Below are 17,395 nucleotides of genomic sequence, written 5' to 3' on the forward strand. Positions count from 1 at the left end.
GGCACATGTGAACCCGGCAGGAGGTAGGGGGTGGGGGGAGTGGGGGGATGGGTTGCAGCTTGAATGCTGAGTTAGAAGGCACAGACAGGCCCGCACAGACAGGCCGGCACACACAGGCGAGTGGCGGTACTGTGCCCGTGTCCACAGCTGGGCTCTGGGGCCATGGTTAGGACATCTGAGGTTGGCTTGTAGCAATTGCTAGCATTTATCCAGTGGCAAATGTGTCAGTAATCAATTTAGGTCTATACATTAACTCATTCTTCATATGAACTCTATGAGCTAGGTACTATCATCACCCCATTTTTACTGATGCAGAAACTCAGACACTCAGGGGTAAGCTCACTTTGCCCAAGTCACAGAGCTAGGTCGAGTGTGAATTTGAACCCAGGCTGTCTGTTCTAGAGCACTCCAAGCTCATGACAAATCAATGTGCCACCCCAGGCGTCTGGACTGGCCTGCTGGGTTGGGGTGGCGGAGGGACGGGATACTTACTTTGGTGGGTAAATAGGTTCCTGAAGAAAGCCCTCAAGTCTTTCTCCAGGCCTGAGCATTCCCTTTGGCGTAGACAATCGAGAGTCCAATGCTCTGCGAACCAGCCAGAGGACAAGTACTTTAGGCCCCTTCCCACTAGATGGCGGCTCCTAAACCCACATAGAAATTCTGGAACCTCCACTGTCCCCATCTTCCAAGGGTTGAGCTGCCGCTGCAGAATTGCAGGAAGCCCACCCTCCGGCCCCTGCCCCGCCCCATCCGGGGGTCGTGGGAAGCCCCCAGGCTGGAGGCGGGAGTGGCGTTGTGGGGGGCGGGGATAGGGCGGGGAGACGAGGCTCCCCTGGCTCTGGGCGCCCGGGGGAGGAGCTGGCGCGCAGCAGCCACTCCCGGGCCGCAGAGGCGGGGCGGTCTCGCACAGCCCGAGCCCGCCGCGGAGGGGGAAGGTCTGGACCGAGGCGCACGGGGCTCCGGGCACCGGGCGCGGATCCGGGCCCCGAGGGCGCGGGCCGGGCGGCAGGTGCGCGGCGCGGACTACAAGTCCCAGCATGCCCAGCTACCCTGACCCGGCCCCGGCTGCCACTTAAAAGCTGCGGGAGCCGCAGCCGTCGGGTCGCCGCGGCTTTCGCTTTGCCGCCGCGGCTGGGCGGGCGGGAGCGGCGTTCTCGGCGGCCGGTTGTCCTAGCGTCCGGGCTCCGGCTGCGCCGAGGGGCGCTCCTCGTCTAGTCCTCCCCGCTCGCGGATTCCCTCCCTAGGCGCCCGCGCCTCCCGGGCTCCTCGCCTCGGCCACCCCGCGGCCCCGATGCCGAGGCATGGATAGAGCGGCGCTGCGCGCGGCGGGGATGGGGGAGAAGAAGGAGGGCCGCGGCGGGGGGGACGCGGCGGCCGCGGACGGGGGCCCCGGGGCCGCAGCCAGCCGGGCGCTGCAGCAGTGCGGGCAGCTCCAGAAGCTCATCGACATCTCCATCGGCAGCCTGCGCGGGCTGCGTACCAAGTGCTCCGTGTCCAACGACCTCACCCAGCAGGAGATCCGGACCCTGGAGGTAAGGGGGCCGCGCGCCCGGGAAACGGCCCCCAGCACCTCCCTCGCTGCCCCGGTGCACTCCTTCCCAGATGCATCCTGGAGCTCGGGTCGCCCCTTTGAGGGTTCCCCTCCTTCCTCCACTCGCTGATGCGGCGGCTTGGGGACCCAGGACCAGCTCCTCACCTTGGGCGGGATTTGGGGGGGATGGGCGGAGCGGGAACTGGGGTGGAGGCTGGAGGCGCCCGTGGGCGGGGTGGGCTGCGAGCAGGCATCCCATGCTTCCCCATCTCTGCCCCCCACCCCATTTCCATTTTGCGGGGCTGCAGGACTCATTCTCCCACTGAGTCACACGCTGGACTTTTCCCTGTGTGACTGTGACGAGCAGCCGTGGGCCGGGGTGACGGGGTGTGTGTGGGTGTGTGGGGGGGTCCCCCTGAAGTGTGACCACAGGCCCGCCATTCTGTCCCTCTCTCTTCCCCTCACGCCCCAGACTCCGGCTTGTTCCTTCCTTTCCTCTCCTCCAGGATTTTTGTCTGCCGCTTTTCAAAACGTGTTTGCTGAAACTGCATTTTTACTGTTCAGGCATTTGGTGCTTTCCTTTCGCACAGCCACAGCATTTCACTGCTCAAAATATAATTACCCACCGACTCCCCCACTCCTCCGCACACACTGGATTTTGGTTTAGGGAGGATTGTGCTGGGCCACGACGCCTTTGGTGGGAAGATGACACTATTTAAGGGGTTCTGGAAGAGCGGGTCTCCAGTGTTAAAGAAGAAATAAGATCTGCAGGCCCTCCTCCTTCAAATTATGGCCGGAGAGTGCAGTATTAAAAGGATTTGGAAGAACCAGTCAGAAGGGTGGTTGGGTTTTCAGAAAGGGGGAGTCTCACCCTCCCCCATACACAATAGAGGGAAACTAGTGCATTCCCAACTAGCTTTTGTCCGGAGACTGGAAAAGGCTGCGAAATGCCAGGCACCACTTAATTGCTTACGCGATCTTGAAGAAGCGCCTTCTTTCCACCTTGCACCGGCGCATCTGGCCTTGGGCAGATCTGGGACTGTTTTGTTTTATTAGAACCTTAATTTCTCAACCTCCCTGCTCCCCCCCCCCAACCCCTTATTGCTGATTGCCTCCGCCAGCTGTCAGAGGGCCAGCCAGTGATTTTGAGCACAGCAGAAGCCGAATCCCTGTTTGATCCAAAATGCTTGGGGGTGACTTCTCTCCTGCAGTTCTGTTTTCTTAAGAGCTGCACAACCGGGGACATTGGAAGCATCTAATCAGTGCTGGCTATTCTTTTTGTTCCAGTTGCTATAGCAGTGATGACCAGGGCTTTGCTTAAAAAACAAACCAACCAACACCCCCCCCCCCCCCAGCTGTCCCTTCTTGCATGCATGCTGCTGTTTTCCAAGTGGTGAGAGAAACTGGTTTCTTGAACATAGCCGAATGTGTTTGCCCAGCAAAGTTCAGTTTTTACACGGACACAATAGGGGGCCTGTGTGGCTTAGTTGTGGGAGGAGGGATCATCGTCGGGTAGCATGTGTCTGGTTGGACTGCTGTGTTACTGAGATGAGAGAAAGTTCTCTGTGTGGGCCTCTCTCGGGTTGTCCCCATGTCGCTCCGAAGAGCTCCGGCTTCAGAGTGGATACAGGAGAACCGTTTACTGTTCATTCCCTGGAAACGGTGCCTTGCCCCTCTGACTTCCAGAGTCCTTCATTTTGGCAAAGGTATGGCATCAGGACACCACAAAGCATCCAGCTCTTGAGGTCTCGGGGCTCCCTCCCAAGGGTTTATTGGAGGATGGTCTCTGGCAGCCAGAAACCCATCCAAAGGCCCAAAGGGGGAGTACCCAGCTCCCCGTTCTCTCCATGGTGTCGATTTAGAGCCATCCCACTCCCTGAAAAGGCAGGACCTGGTTTGTTTTTCGGGATGGGGATTTAGATCCTCGGAACTGGTGCCCTAAGGCTGTCTCCAGCTAGTTTGAATGAATCTCTTCATCCTGGAGGCCTCAGCCTCCTAACCTGAACAGGGAGGTTGGAGTGGATCTCTTCAGGCTCTCGTGGCTTGAAATTCGGTGGGTTAGTGAAGGGGCCTCAGTTGGGTTGAATCAAATGTTTGTTAACACGTGCCCTGTTTAAAAATAGTTCTAAAACCCAGATTGACCAAACTGATAAAATGGGGGGGAAGTGTAGTCATCAAAGAATTCTGCTGATAGGGACAGTGTGGTGGACAGCTTTGAGTTCAGGTTTGGGGGGGGTCTGTCTGTGTGATCTTGGGCAAGTCCCATGACTTCTGAACCTCAAGCTTTCCCATCTGTAGAATGGGGATGAGACTGCAGAAACCTGCAGTGTTGCGAGTCTGGAAGTCTGTGTCTTACCACCAAAAGATTCTGCCTATAAACTTTCCCTAGTGAGGGTCCAGTGACATTCATGACCCATGCCACCTGCAGGGGAAGGTACTTTTACAGAGCTGGCTCCTGTTTCCTGGAGGTAGGTGACCCAGGCCAGGAGACAGTCCCACCAGCATGGAGTGAGGTAGACAGGGCAGCGGCGATGTCCGCTCTGGATTTCTTTTCTCCTCTGCGGGCTCCTCTCCCATCATATTCCAGGCCAGGGCCCCCAGGGACCGTGCTTGCAACATCGGATTCCTGGCTTTTGAAGAAAGGGGCTGACCAGAGGGCTTGGCTTACGCAACTGCGCCCGACTTCTCCCAGAATGTTAGGAACCCCAGCCCACTCTCGCCTTCGTTCAGTAAGCGCTCGCTGGGAGAAACAGCACGTGGGCTGCCCCGGAAGCCTCTGACCTGGGCTCAGCTGCCGGTGGCTGAGATGGCGGGTTGTGGTGATGTGCGGGGATCAGCGTGTCCAGCTGCCCTGTGAGGACTTTCCTCTGCGTAGTGGTCCAGTTTGGATTCAAAAGAGTGGAAGGAGGGGGGCCTGGGTGGCTCAGTTGTTAAGCGTCTGCCTTCGGCTCAGGGCGTGATCCCAGGGTCCTGGGATCAAGCCCTGTATCAGGCTCCCTGCTCCACCGGGAGCGCTTGGAGCCTGCTTCTTCCTCTCCCACTCCCCCTGCTTGTGTTCCTTCTCTCGCTGGCTGTCTCTCTCTGTCAAATAAATAAATAAAATCTTAAAAAACAAAAACAAAAACAAAACAAAAAAGAGTGGAAGGAGCCGGGGTTTAATGTTTGCCTCCTACCTGGCAGCCGGTGTGCTGGACCCTTCTCGGTCTCCTAATATTTCCTGGAAATCCACCAACCTTCACCACACAGTTTTTTCTCTAGATGGGGATGGGGGGAGACAAAATCTGAACTCAGAGTCTGAATTTGCAAACAGGAGTTGTGAGGCTACTTCGTCCTGGTGGAAGCTGGTGCCCTATCTTCATCAGACCCTCCTAGGAGGTCTGAGAACTCCACCCCCCCAGGCAGGATAGAATGTTCCCGTTCCCAGGTGTGCTCACATCGGAACACCTGGCTGTCCTCACAGGTGGGCCTGGAGCCCCCATGCCAGTTCTTTGTGGGCCTTTGTGGGCCACGTCTGTGCTGGGCTCTGGGGAGATAACAGAGCCTCGGGAAGATTCGTGTTCAGTGGCCTGGTAACTTTGCCCTTGTCTGCCCACCTGCTAGTACTTTTCCAGAAGAGGCCAAGGCATGCCAGGTCTCCTCACCTTGTGCCCTTAGAGAGAGAAATCCCTCCTATGCAAGTGACTTGGAGAAAGGAGTCCCCAAAGGATCTTGCCCATGGGCCTTGCTGGGAAGGCGACACTGGGGAGCTGTGGTAGGTACAGGCTGTGTTTGGCCCCTTCCCTGAGGAGTGGCCTGGGAGCCAGGAGGCCCCTAGGGGAGGCCCTGCTGCTACTCGGAAGGTCAGAGAGCATGCCTTTCATCCAGCTTGATTGTGGGTGACAGGGGTCAGAACCCTGCTGTGAGGAGTACCTGATCGCTCCCCGTGCCCCCTCCCCCCGGAACTGCTGGAAAGGAGAGGGGTCCATTCATCGTCACAGATCAGGCCCTTGGGCCTTGCATGGACATCTGCTCACTGGACACACCTTCAGGTATTACTGGTTTGTCTGCTGAGCTCGCTGCGGCCACGCTGGCAAGGATTCTGAGGCAGGGCAATGCTCTCCTGGACTTTGGGGGACACTTTGAGTCCAATGGGGAGCCAGGCAGGTGAACTATAGTGCATCCAGTAACTTGGCTTGCTGAGTGTTTAGGGATCAGGAATAATGACCTAATGGTTGGCCAGGCTAGCCTTCTGTTGTTGTGGGAAATGTTCCCAGAGTCTTGGTGTCCCAGATTATGTCCCCGGCAGAACTGCGAGCGAAAGCTGGTTTCCCTTTTCCCATCCGCCATTGCCCCAGAGGGGGGCATTTCTCTCCTTCTGCTCCATTGCCAGAGTTTTCAGCCTCCTGCTGGAGGGACGCAGAGATGGGGCACTGTCCCCTTTGGCGTCTCCTTTTGCCTTGGCAATTTTCCCCTGGTGGAACTTGCCACCGGCGTTCCTCAGCGGTGGCCGGGAGAGGGTGCTACAGTTTTCCGAGGCTGGGGAGGCCTGGATAGCCCTGGAGGAGGGCCTCACTGTGGCTGCAGCCCCGAGTTCATGCCGATGCCAGGAGGTGGCTAGTTTGCTGCCTGGGGACAATAATGGGAAGGCCTTCTTCCCCTCTGGGCCGGCCCTACCTTCAGGGGAGCTGCATTCCCCACCACAAGTATTCTGGACCTGCCTGCTGGCTGTGGTCTGGAGAGGGACTGCAAAGGCCCTGGTCCTCAGTGACCGTGTCTGCGGTCATGGGGGGACGCAGGGAATGGCCTGCCTGCACCGTGAGGGGGACACAGAACAGAAACAGTCTTGTTCACCTGTTCTGGGTCGGGCACTCTGCTGGGCTCTTGTGTTGCCTTAGGACGGTTTATTCTCATTTTGCAAATGAAGACTCTGCGGCTCAGAGGCCTCAGGAGGCTGAGTGAGCAGGTGGCCGTCCTGGGTTGCCTGGTCTTCGGAACCTACATTCGAACCTTGCAGCGGCCTCTCGCGGACAGGCTGGCCATTCTGATCGGGATCAGAGCTGCTAAGCCCCGGGAAGTGGCCAGTGGAAAAAAAAAAAAGGGCAGCGAGGGGTGCTTGTTGGGTCCCGATGACTGGGCCTACTGGTGGCCACCCCAGGCTGTGCGGCCTCTGAGCTGGGCTTGGGGCCGCTTCCCTAAAGTGCAGCCCGGCACATCCTCAAAGACGGGTCTGTGCTGGTGTCACCCCGAGAAACGAGAAGCTGCCTAGAGATCGGCTTGCTCATAATTTTTTAAATGGATACCTGCCTTATTCTTCCTGAATAATCCCTCTGGTGTGCAGAATAGTTTAGCTTTCTCCTTTTTACAAAAATATTTCAGAAATACACATAATGGTCTGTGGTCAGTGTAAAGAAGAAAATACGGATGAGCAGAAGGGAAAAAAAACACCCATGATGACCCCTCTCAGATCTGGTTAATTCTGCTAACATTTTGCTGTATATTCTCGCAGCGTCTCTGCCGTCTGCATTTGCATACAGACACACGCGGGTGTATTCGTGGAGCTGACCATGCGCCTTATAGTGGGAGATCTTCTCCCTACCGGTACACACAGATACACAGCGTCACTGTCGGTGGCTGCATGGTGGGGTCATACCATCGACTCCTCGAACCAGCCCTCCTGGTGTTGGCCTTTCAGGCAGTTTTCAAGTCTTGCTGTTACAAATCCTGCTGCAGAGAGCCTCCTCCTAGAAGTAGAATTTGCTGGCTCCAAGTGCAGGGACACATGCAGTCCTAATCCTATTCTTTAAAATCTTGGGGACGTAGGGGCGCCTGGGTGGCTCAGTGGGTTAAGCGTGGCTCAGGTCGTGATCCCAGGGTCATAGGATCGAGTCCTGCATGGGGCTCCCCGCTCAGCGGGGAGTCTGTTTTCTCCCTCTGCCCCTCCCCCCTGCTCACGTGCGCTCTCATGCTCTGTCTCTTAATTAAATAAAATCTAAGAAAGAAAATCTTTGGGGTGTGATATATTGCCCCTTCCCCAGCACGAATGGCAGGATTTGTAAATGGCACCCTTGATGCATTTCCCCATTTGCCAGTGCGTCTACATCCACGGTGAGGTCAAGGACGGCGAACAGGAGACAGGAAGGACATGTCCCCAAGGTGGAGGTACCGGGTTCTGTGTGGGTGGTGTTGGGTTCTAGGTTTGCAGCTGCTGTGGCTGAGGGTCTGGGGTATGTGTTGAGGACTGTGGATTCTAGTTCTGTGGTTGCCTGCAGCAAATTGGGAGGGGGCTTGGGCTGACCAGTTAGAAGAGGGAACGTTCCTTGATGCAAGACTGCGGAGGGGATGCTGGGTGTCAGGTCTTGCTGTGTCCAGGGACTGGGGGCCTCTGTGCGGGGAGGTCTTTATCCCCGGGAGCTCATGAAAGGCACCTCACTGAACTGGAGCCTCGTGTTCCTCACCAACCACAAATACCGATCAGATAGATAGCTCTTTGGGGTGTCTTGGCAAGAGGGTTTCAAAGGATCTTGAGCTTTCCATTTGGTCCAGCCTTGTCATCCTGCAGGCGACTTGAAGGCCTGAGGGGGAAGTGACTCGGCAGGAATCCCTATGAGAGAATTAACCTTGTTGAAGGGTGGAGGAGGGACCAAGCCCTAGGATTCAGATCTGAAGAGGGGCTGTCTAGACTGATGGCCGCAGCCTGCTTTCTCACGCTGCCTGCTTTCTCACTGTCCCGTGCTGCTGGGGTCCTCGCCTCCAGGAATTCCCTGCAAGAGCAGGCAGATGGGTTTGCCTTCCCAGCCCCAGTCTCTGTGTCTTGGGGGCCCTGGGCAGTGGGGAGATTCTGGGGGAGCAGCTTGGGGTATCCTGTGGGTGGGCCCTTTTTTTTCAAAACCAGTCTAGCCAATGGGCTGGCTCAGTCAGAATGGGCTCTCCGACTCTTTGAACCTGTGTACTTTCAAGGGCTTCTCATCCTTCCACTGAAAGATCCCCTGGGACTGGGGTGCGCATGAACTTTTACTCCTGCAGGGCCTGCTGTTTGTCTTAAATTCGTACAGATGTTGCATTATCTGCCACAATACATTGTTGTTGGTTTTAAGGTCAAGGTAACATTATAAATTATTTGCTAACACTTCCAGAAGATACCACCTTATAATCCAATGTCTTTGTGTCCATCTTGGCTTTCTGCCCTGTCGTAGACCCCAGGTAGAGACGCAGAGGGTCAGATGCTGGGATCAGAAATGCTTTGTCATCTGTTCCTAGGCATGACTGTCTCTCATCTGCATTGAAAAAGCCTCAGTTCGAGCTGCGGCCACATAGAAAACCTATATATTTACCTGCGTCTGTATTCCTCTGCCATTCTGGCCTTGGTGGGCAGCAGTGTGTTTTAACTGGGCAGATTGCCTTTCAAAATAATGGAGCTGAAGTATCCTGTTTGCTTGCCATTTTTCTCTCCTTTTCATTTTTCCACCCACAGAATAATTGCAAGAATGAATTAAGACTTGTGTTTAAAATTAAAAAAAAAAAAAAAAGAGGGGGCAAGAAAGCATACTGCAATCCATGGAAAGACCAGCTATGGTTAGGAAAAATAACTTTTTGCATAGAATAAACCACAGCCTCCAATCTATAACATTGATGAGGGTTTTGCTTTTGTGGTGAGATAAACTGCTTCTTGAGCGGTGGGGTTTCTTCAGCATGGCACCCGCAGCTTTTGAGTCCCAAGTTAGCCAGTGAATTTGGGTTGGGTTTGGGCAAAGATGAGCAGCACTGGCTTTATTCATGGTGCATTCGGAGTTTTTGTTGGCTGGGAAAAAAGTTACGGGCATATTTAAAAAGGTGACTTGAGTGTTCTCCGTCATTGGGCACTGTCTTGAAGCCTCCTCCCCCAGTCTGGGGCCCTTGAAAGGGCTTAGCAGCTTTTCCCATACTGTACCCGTGAAAGAGGCCTTCTGGTGGTTAAGAATGCACCACATCAGCCCCCTCCCTCCTGGAGATTCCTGAAGATGATTAGTGTTTTAAAGGCTCTGAGAAGTCCTGCAGCAAGTGTTCCCAAACTTATTATTTATCCAGGGATCTTTATTCCACTGAACATAGTTGGGAAAGTACTTCCTTAAGCCATGAACAGGGAAAGAGGCAAGAAAGGGGAGACTTAGTTTCAGCTAATCTTTATGTTTTTATGATGCTGGCGTCCCATTTGAGATTCCGGTTTAAATCAGGTGGGTTGAGGAGAGGTTGGTGACTCCCAAGACTTACCAAGCTGTGTGGGGTTGCCTTTTATCAAGGGAGGTGCTTTACAAAGAGAGGCAGAGTCTGTTGTGGGCCCCATACCAGCACTTAAAGACACATTCCACCTAATCCTTCCAACTAGGTGAGGAAAGGAGGTCCAGAGAGGCCTGGGTGCCCGGTGTCCCTGCTCGTGCTCTGCCCCACATGCCAGTTAGCCTGGTGTCAAGGGCATGCTCTCTCAGGGTCTACCAGGAACCTCAGGACCATGCTGGTGGGCAGAAAACAATCCAAGAGCCATGCAGATGGCTGTGGGTGTGTTTGAGCCTGGGGCTGCTGAGGGCAGGGGAAGGGCTGGGCTGCAGACAAGGAATGCTTTTTAAAACAAAAAAGGAAATGCTGGCTCAGAATGGAAAGGAAAGGAAGCAGCTTCCTGTTTCTCGTGCTGGCTTTTTGAAAGGAGGAGCTCTCTCTAGCCCTTTGGCCAATGGAGGCCTGGGTCGGCCTGGGCTACTCTAGGTCCGCTGGACACACTGCTCTCACACACTGCCTGAGGTCTCAGAAGTGGAGGGTTAGTTTCACCCTTTTCATTTTCTCTGGATTACTGATCGAATGGATAAATGGTTTCTGAATGACTATCCCTGCTGTCGCAAAATGGATGTACCCTAACAGCTGACTTTCACTGCAAGCTTACTTCATGCCTGGCCCCCCCTGTTAGGAGTTTTCTGTGCCATTTACTGCCCCCAGCAACCTTGTAAGGAAGGTCCTATTGTTATCCCCATTTTACAGAGGAAGAAACCGAGGTACAGAGAGGTTAAGTGACTTGCCCAGAGGCACACAGCTAAGGAGAGACCAAGCTGTGACTTAAACGTGGACAGTCTTAATGACCTGCTTGGATGCCTGGCTTACATTTGCGAACTGCTCTCTCTTCCCCCTGAAAAACCTGTTGGCATAGAATAATTGTTTAAGACTCTGGTGGCCTTTGTCTAGGATCCAGGGGCAGCCCCAAAGCCTCGGCCAGGCACTGGTGATTTTTAGATGAAATGCCTGGGTTTGAGTTTACATGTTTTTGAAAACTCTATTATGGAAATGTTCAAACATGCACAAAAGTAGAGAGAATGGTAGGATGAACCCCCACACAGCAATCCCCCATTTTCAGTAATAACCAGCTCTAGCCAGTCTTGGGTCATCTATGGCATTTGTCCTCTGAGTAAGCCTGGCTTGGGAGTGGTGGCTCTAGGCGGTTGGCCTTAAGGAAGCAGAGTGACTCAGGGAGGCCTTCTGGTCCAGCCCTCTGCCTCCAAGCAGAGCTGTACCTACCCCAGCAAGCAGGTGGAATTGCTATACTTTGTCTCATGAAGTGACTGTCTCTGTTTCCTCTGGAAGCTTGCCCTGGCTTCTGGTAGCCACAAGGTATAGGGAGGCCATGCCACCAGCTAAGCCAAATCTCCGGCCTGCACCTGACACCTGTTCTCAGACGATGGAGTCCAGGAATGGTGCATTGCCTTCCTTAGTCCCACTGCCCTGCTGTGGGCCACCAGAGCCCGTGGTCACACTGGCGGTCCTGATTTCCAGTCCACTCATCTCCCTGGTTCTAATATCTCCCCTTCGGTTTTTTCTCTTGCTTTATCTACATACCACGAGATGTGTGTATTTCAGCCAGCATTTGTTATTATTTTTTTAAAGATTTTATTTATTCATTTGACAGAGAGAGAGAGAACACGAGTAGGCAGAGCACAGGCAGAGGGAGAGGGAGAAGCAGGCTCCCTGCTGAGCAGAGAGCCTGATGCAGGGCTCGATCCCAGAACCCTGGGATCATGACCTGAGCTGAAGGCAGACGCTTAACGGACTGAGCCACTCAGGCGCCCCTCAGCCAACATTTATTGAGCCCTGCTGAGTGCGGGCCCGGGGAGAAGAGTGGGCGAGGAAGGGCAGACCCAGTTTCCAGGAGCTCCTGGCTTGCTTGCCCTTCGTGCTTTGTGTCTCACGGTTCTGCTCAGTCCTTCCCAACGCCTGGTCTTGCTGACCACCCTCTGGCTTCTTTTCTCTGTGCTTTCTTGCCCCCAACAAAGGTGTTATCTTTTGTCGTTTTGTTTTCTTTGCTTCATGCTATATTCTCACAAGTGTTTCTCAGGGGCCCTGACACTTTTTGCTAGCTGCTTCAGATCAGGACTGGCCGCCCCAGCACAGTCATGATCGGGAAAGGACGGTCTTGAGCACTAAGGAGGACATGGGGGGGGGTACAGTGAGGACCTCAGGGTGTGCATGGGCTCTGGGGGTAGAAGGTCACGTATACATCAGGACTCTGCTCCTTGCTAGCTCTATGACCTTGGGCGGGTTCTTTAGCTTTCTGAACCTCAGTTTCCTTGCTAGTTAAAAGGAATAGGAGTAGGTTTCTTTTGGACTCGTGTGAAGTGTTGCTGAGATATGGGAGGTGTGTTGGACAGTGCCTGGTACTTAGAAGGGATTCAGTACTTTTTTTCTTTTTTTTAAGTTTATTTGACAGAGAGAGAGAGAGACAGTACAAGCAGGGGGAGTGGCAGGCAGAAGGAGAGGCAGAAGGATGCTTCCTGCTGAGCAGGGAGCCCACTGTGGGGCTCGATCCCAGGACCCTGCAATCATGACCTGAGCGGAAGGCAGACGCTTAACCGAATGAGCCGCCCAGGCACCTCTGGATCTAATACATTGTAACCTCCTCTCAGCACTGTTCTAAAACACGTTTCCATAGTTCTTTCTTCTCTTCCTTTCGGTCATTTTAATTGCTGCATGATATTCCATCCAGCGAACGCGCCGTAATTTGCCAAAGCATTTCCCTTATTATTGGACATTTCGGTTGTTTCCAGATTTCTGCTATTATAAACAATGTGACTGTAATCGTCTTTGTACAGACGACTCTTTATTTTTGTTCCAATTCTGAATTCATTTCCTTGGGATAATTCCCAGGAATGGAATTATTGGGTCAAAGAGCATGGGTCTTTTTCGTGGTGGGAATTGCTAAACTGTTCTCCATTTTACGCTTTTCAAATGATAGCTATCTTAAAAAAAATCGTACTCCTGGGTAAATATCTTGGTTGGTTTTTTTCTTTCCCCCCAATCTTCTTGGCCTCTGTTCTTCTCCCCCACTTTTTCTTTATGTTTATTTTTTGCCCTTGTTAAATCATTCCCCACCTTTCTGTCTTCTATTAAAAAAAACCAAAAAACCAAAAAAACCAAACAGGTGTAATCGACAAGGAAGATTGTAATATATTTGAAGTGTGGAAATCTTTCCCCATCCTGAACTTGCTATTTATTTCTCTCTTCTGTCGATTGATCGAGTGACCGTTGAGTATCTCCCGTATGCCAGGCGCTGTTTTAGGCCCTAAAAAGAAGCACTGAGAAGACGGAGCGGTTCCTTTAGCGGAAAGAGAAAGATTCAAGCCAGCACACAGGGAAGGGGGCCTGGGAGAAAGGAAAGGAACCTGAAAGGGTGAGAGCGATGGGGGCCGGGAGGAGGTTGCTGCTTTAGCTTCGGTGGCCAGGAAAGGCGTCCTTCCCGGAGGTGATGTTTGAGCTGAATCTTGGACAGATGAGAAAGCAGCAGCCTTATGAAAACCTGGGAGAAGAGTGTTCTAGGCGGAGGGACCAACTTGTGGAAGAGCCCTGAGGCAGAAATGAGCCTGGTGTTTTCAAAGACGGGAAAGGAGGCCAGTGTGCCGAGAGGTCAGTGGGACATGGTGGCCCATGGGACCCTGGTTGGCCGTGAGTGATGTGCCGTGAGGTCAGGGATGTAGACAGGAGTTTGGGACTGTTTCCCTGCCGTTGGGCCGTGGTAGAGAAGTCCTGTACTTACTCAGCAGGTAATTGTTGCCCCCCAGTTACGTGCCGGGCACTGTTCTGGGATATCAGAGTAAATAAGAAAGTCGGCTTCACAGACAAGTTTGTAAATGAGTAAACCACTAGAAGGTGCTGGTGAGGGTGTGAATGAAAGCCCGTCGGACGGCACAGTGACTCATCTCTGCATCCTGAGGTGTGCAGGGACTTGGGAAATGTTTCTTGATTTGAACCAAGCTGTGCTCTGTGCCACCAGCCTTCACCATGCTAACTGAAACTCAGTTCTCTCCTGTAAGGCCTGGCAGCCACAGCCTGCCAAGTTGGGGGGTTGGGGGGGGACCCTGGGCCTCTTGCAGGGAAGGGGCCCTGAGAACTGAGGTCGCCAACTCAGAAGTGGGGCTGCTGATACCAGGTATGAGTATCTAGGTGCCACTTACGGGAAACAAGGCTGAGAAATAGACTCGGGAAACCCCCTTCTTGCTGAACTGCTCTGCCCGGCCCCATCCTTCCCAGACCAGGGACTCCGACTTGTGAGTCTTTTTGGGAATATAGACTAGAGGGCACTGTGCTTTTCAAGGTTGTTTTTTTTTTTTTTTTTAAGATTTTATTTTTTTAATAGAGAGAGATGGCGAGAGAGGGAACACAAGCAAGGGGAGTGTGAGAGGGAGAAGCAGGCTTCCCGCTGAGCAGAGAGCCCGATGCGGGGCTCGATCCCAGGACCCTGGGATCAGGACCTGAGCCGAAGGCAGACGTTTAACGGCTGAGCCACCCAGGCGCCCCAAGGTTTTCTTCCCTTAGAGCAGAGCGAAGAGATGGGGAGGGGTGAGGTCTGAGCAGATGGTCCAAGAGACTCAACCTCGGGGCAGCCTAGAATGTATTCACCTACTGAGCTGTGACCCTGTGGCAGTTCCAGGAACTGGGCCTGTGGAAGCTGTTGGCTGCCATTTTGTTTGGAGCAAGCTAGATGACACGTAAGCTAGAGGGTGCTCTGATAGCATTGACTTGGGGATCAGCTTTGACCAGCTCCTTGGGTTTCTAGTCTATGAGTTTATTGCCAAATGGGAAGGGAAGGCCAGATCCTAGGAATATGGTATCTTGGGCTCCCCATGTCCTCCTCCCTCAGTTATAGCTAACCAGAGGCAGTCTTGCCCAACTTTAACAAATCAAGCTTTTTACAGATGTTCTTTCCATGATCTCCTCAGTAACGATAGCTTTACTAGCCCACTTGGTGGGTGAGGAAATAAGGCCCAAAGTCACATGGTAGTTGGTGGAGCTGGGGTTCAAATCTAGAATTGTCCTAGTTCATATTCGTGTTCATTTCTCTGCACTCCTCAGAAATCTGCTTGATCTTGGGTCATGTCTGGAGCAGAGAGGTCAGAAAAGGCTTTGGTAACGCTCAGCGTTTTGGAAGAACGCTAGGTGGAAAAAGGTTTCAAAGTCTCTCCTTTTCCACTGGGTTTGAACGGGATGACCTCAAAGTTGTGAAGAAGTGGAGATGATCCCGATTGGCAGGTGACCCTTTGCAGCAGAAAGGAGGCACAGTGGGAGGTGATGGCTCCGGGTGGGGAAGGAAGCTCGAGAGAGAAGCATCCTTGTGTGGGGGAGGGGAGGGGGAGGCGCGTTCAGAGCCAAGGCTCTTATCTGACTCCATCTCAAAGAACTTGACTTCTGGTGTAGAGCGCTCTGGTTAGAAAGGCAACGAAGTGGGTCGCACTTGGGCCTGGTGCGGGCACAGTTGGATCTCGAATGTTGGTGGTGAATTTTAGGAGAAAGAAGGTAAGTCCCTGGGGAGATTCCCTGTGGTGGCCCTGACGCACCCCGGCCCCAGGGGACAGAACAGCGAGGAAGAATCCATCAGCGAATGGAAACTTGTCTCTTCAGGGGACAGGAAACTTTTTATGTGTGGTTGGTCTGGTGGTTTATGAGGAGAGGTGAGCAGTAGAGACAGAGCCCTGGGCCAGTCTTGCAACTGCATCTTTGACAATGTTGAGAGTTTTAGGAAGTAGTTTAAAAAAAAAAAAAGTAAAAAGAAACCAAAAGCCAAAGATGTTGTTTCATCCCCATACCTGTGAGCGGTCAGCCACGTGGGCTCTGATTGCCACGGGACTAGTGGAAACCTGTTCGTTCGCACCCTCCCCCACCTTTGGTCCCTAAATCAGAGGGGGCTTCTGACTATTCTTAGAAAGAGACTTAGGTGGCCTCAGATGACCAGACCTTGTCTTGGGCATCTCACAGCTTAAACTAAACTTCCTTTCAGGCCTTGTTTGGTTTAAGCAGTTTCCTGGTCTGGCAGGATTTGTTTTCTTAGCACCCTGCTTGTCAAAGCCCCAATTCCACTTGTCACAGCTAACTGGCCTCTGTCACCCTGTGGCCGCCAAACTAGCCTGGGCTTGCGTTCCGAAAGTCACACTTGCTGTTCTCCTGAGGAAGTGGAGCGGGGCTGGGCTCCTGGGGTCCACTGCTGGGGCTCCCCACTCCTGCCTCCTCTTCCCCATTTTGATCACAGGGTGGATTTTCTCTCTCTCTTTTTTAAGTAAATTCTGCCCCTGACATGGTGCTCGAACTCATGACCCCAAGCTCAAGACTTGCCTGCTCTACCGACTGAGCCAGCCAGGCCCCCACGGGGCGGGGGGGGATTCTTGGTCTTGTTCTGGAAGGCTCTGCTAGCCGATACAGGGCTGCTCTGTATTTGGATAAGAGGCCGGGAGGGTAAGCAGCACCTCGTAGGAAGGAGCACCGATTCTGGGCACTGGACAGCCTGGGTTCGAGCCCCACACCCTTGCTGGCTGGCTGTGCATCTTTGGGCAAGTTGCAGAACCTGTCTGAGCAACAGTTTCCTCATCTGTAAAATGGGGATTATAATAGGATTGTGGTTGATAGTAAGCGGGATGAGCCGTGGAAGCTATAATGCCTGGCACTTTTTATATTTGTTTTTTCAACAAGTATTTAATTAGTGGGTGGGGCCCCCACTGTGGGCTGGGCACTATTCTAAACTTGGGGAAATAACAGTTAACAAAATGGACAAAAATACCAGCTTCGTAGAACTTCGGTTTTGGTGTTGGGAGATGGTAAGGTAGTAAGCAAGTTAATAAAATAGATTGATACATTGTGACCGTGCTATGGAAACAGTGAGAGCCAGGAAGAATGCCAGGGGCAAGGGGTGGTATAATTTTTTTTCTTCTTAAGATTTTATCCACTTAGAGAGTGCGCGCGCGCGTGCGAGCACTGAGGGGAGGAGCAGAGGGAGAGGGACAAGCCAACTTCGCGCTGAGGGCAGAGCCCGACGCGGAGCTTGATCCCACGACCTTGAGATCATAACCTGAGCTGAAACCAAGAGTCAGACGCTTAACCGACTGAGCCCCCCAGGTGCCCCAAGGGGTGGTATAATTTTAAGTGACGGATCAGATGGCTTTGCAGAGAGGGTGATATTTGAATAAAGACCTCAGAAAGGTAGAGAGGGACACCACGGGGATATACCAGGGAAAGAGCTTTGGAAGCTGAGCACAGCCAGGGCAGAGGCCCAAGGGAGTGAGTTGGAAGTCCTGACGCGCCTCCAGCTGGTCCCCTGGGCGACTCGGAGGCAGGTGCCGCGCTCGGGGGAGCCCGGAGCCTGGCAGCGAGGAGGATGGAGTGATGAGAACGGAAGGTTATGAGGGGTGCCAGGGTTACAGGTGGCTCTTCAGCAGCCTCGAGTCCAGCCTTTAGAATCCTCTCGGGATTTTGGAAGTCGGCCCTCATTTCTTACTGCGAAATGGAGTTTGGGGGTCGTATACGCACTAAGCCTGCTCCCAGAAGCTCTGTTGCTGACTTACTGGAAGCGTACTGGGAAGCGGGTCCTGGTTCTGACTGTGAGGGGGG

The 17,395-nt window shown here is 53.3% G+C and overlaps 1 protein-coding gene across 1 annotated transcript in view; it reads left to right on the forward strand.

Moving 5' to 3' along the window:
- The first annotated feature begins 1,301 nt into the window (after nt 1–1,301).
- KSR1 (kinase suppressor of ras 1) overlaps nt 1,302–17,395 on the forward strand; it is a 144,702-nt gene continuing 128,608 nt past the window's right edge. Inside the window, 1 exon segment of the mRNA XM_040639836.1 lies at nt 1,302–1,532. Coding sequence (XP_040495770.1) covers nt 1,302–1,532 — 231 coding nt within the window.

This window comes from Ursus maritimus, unplaced genomic scaffold, assembly GCF_017311325.1.
Source record: "Ursus maritimus isolate PB19 unplaced genomic scaffold, ASM1731132v1 scaffold_24, whole genome shotgun sequence".
NCBI lineage: Eukaryota > Metazoa > Chordata > Mammalia > Carnivora > Ursidae > Ursus > Ursus maritimus.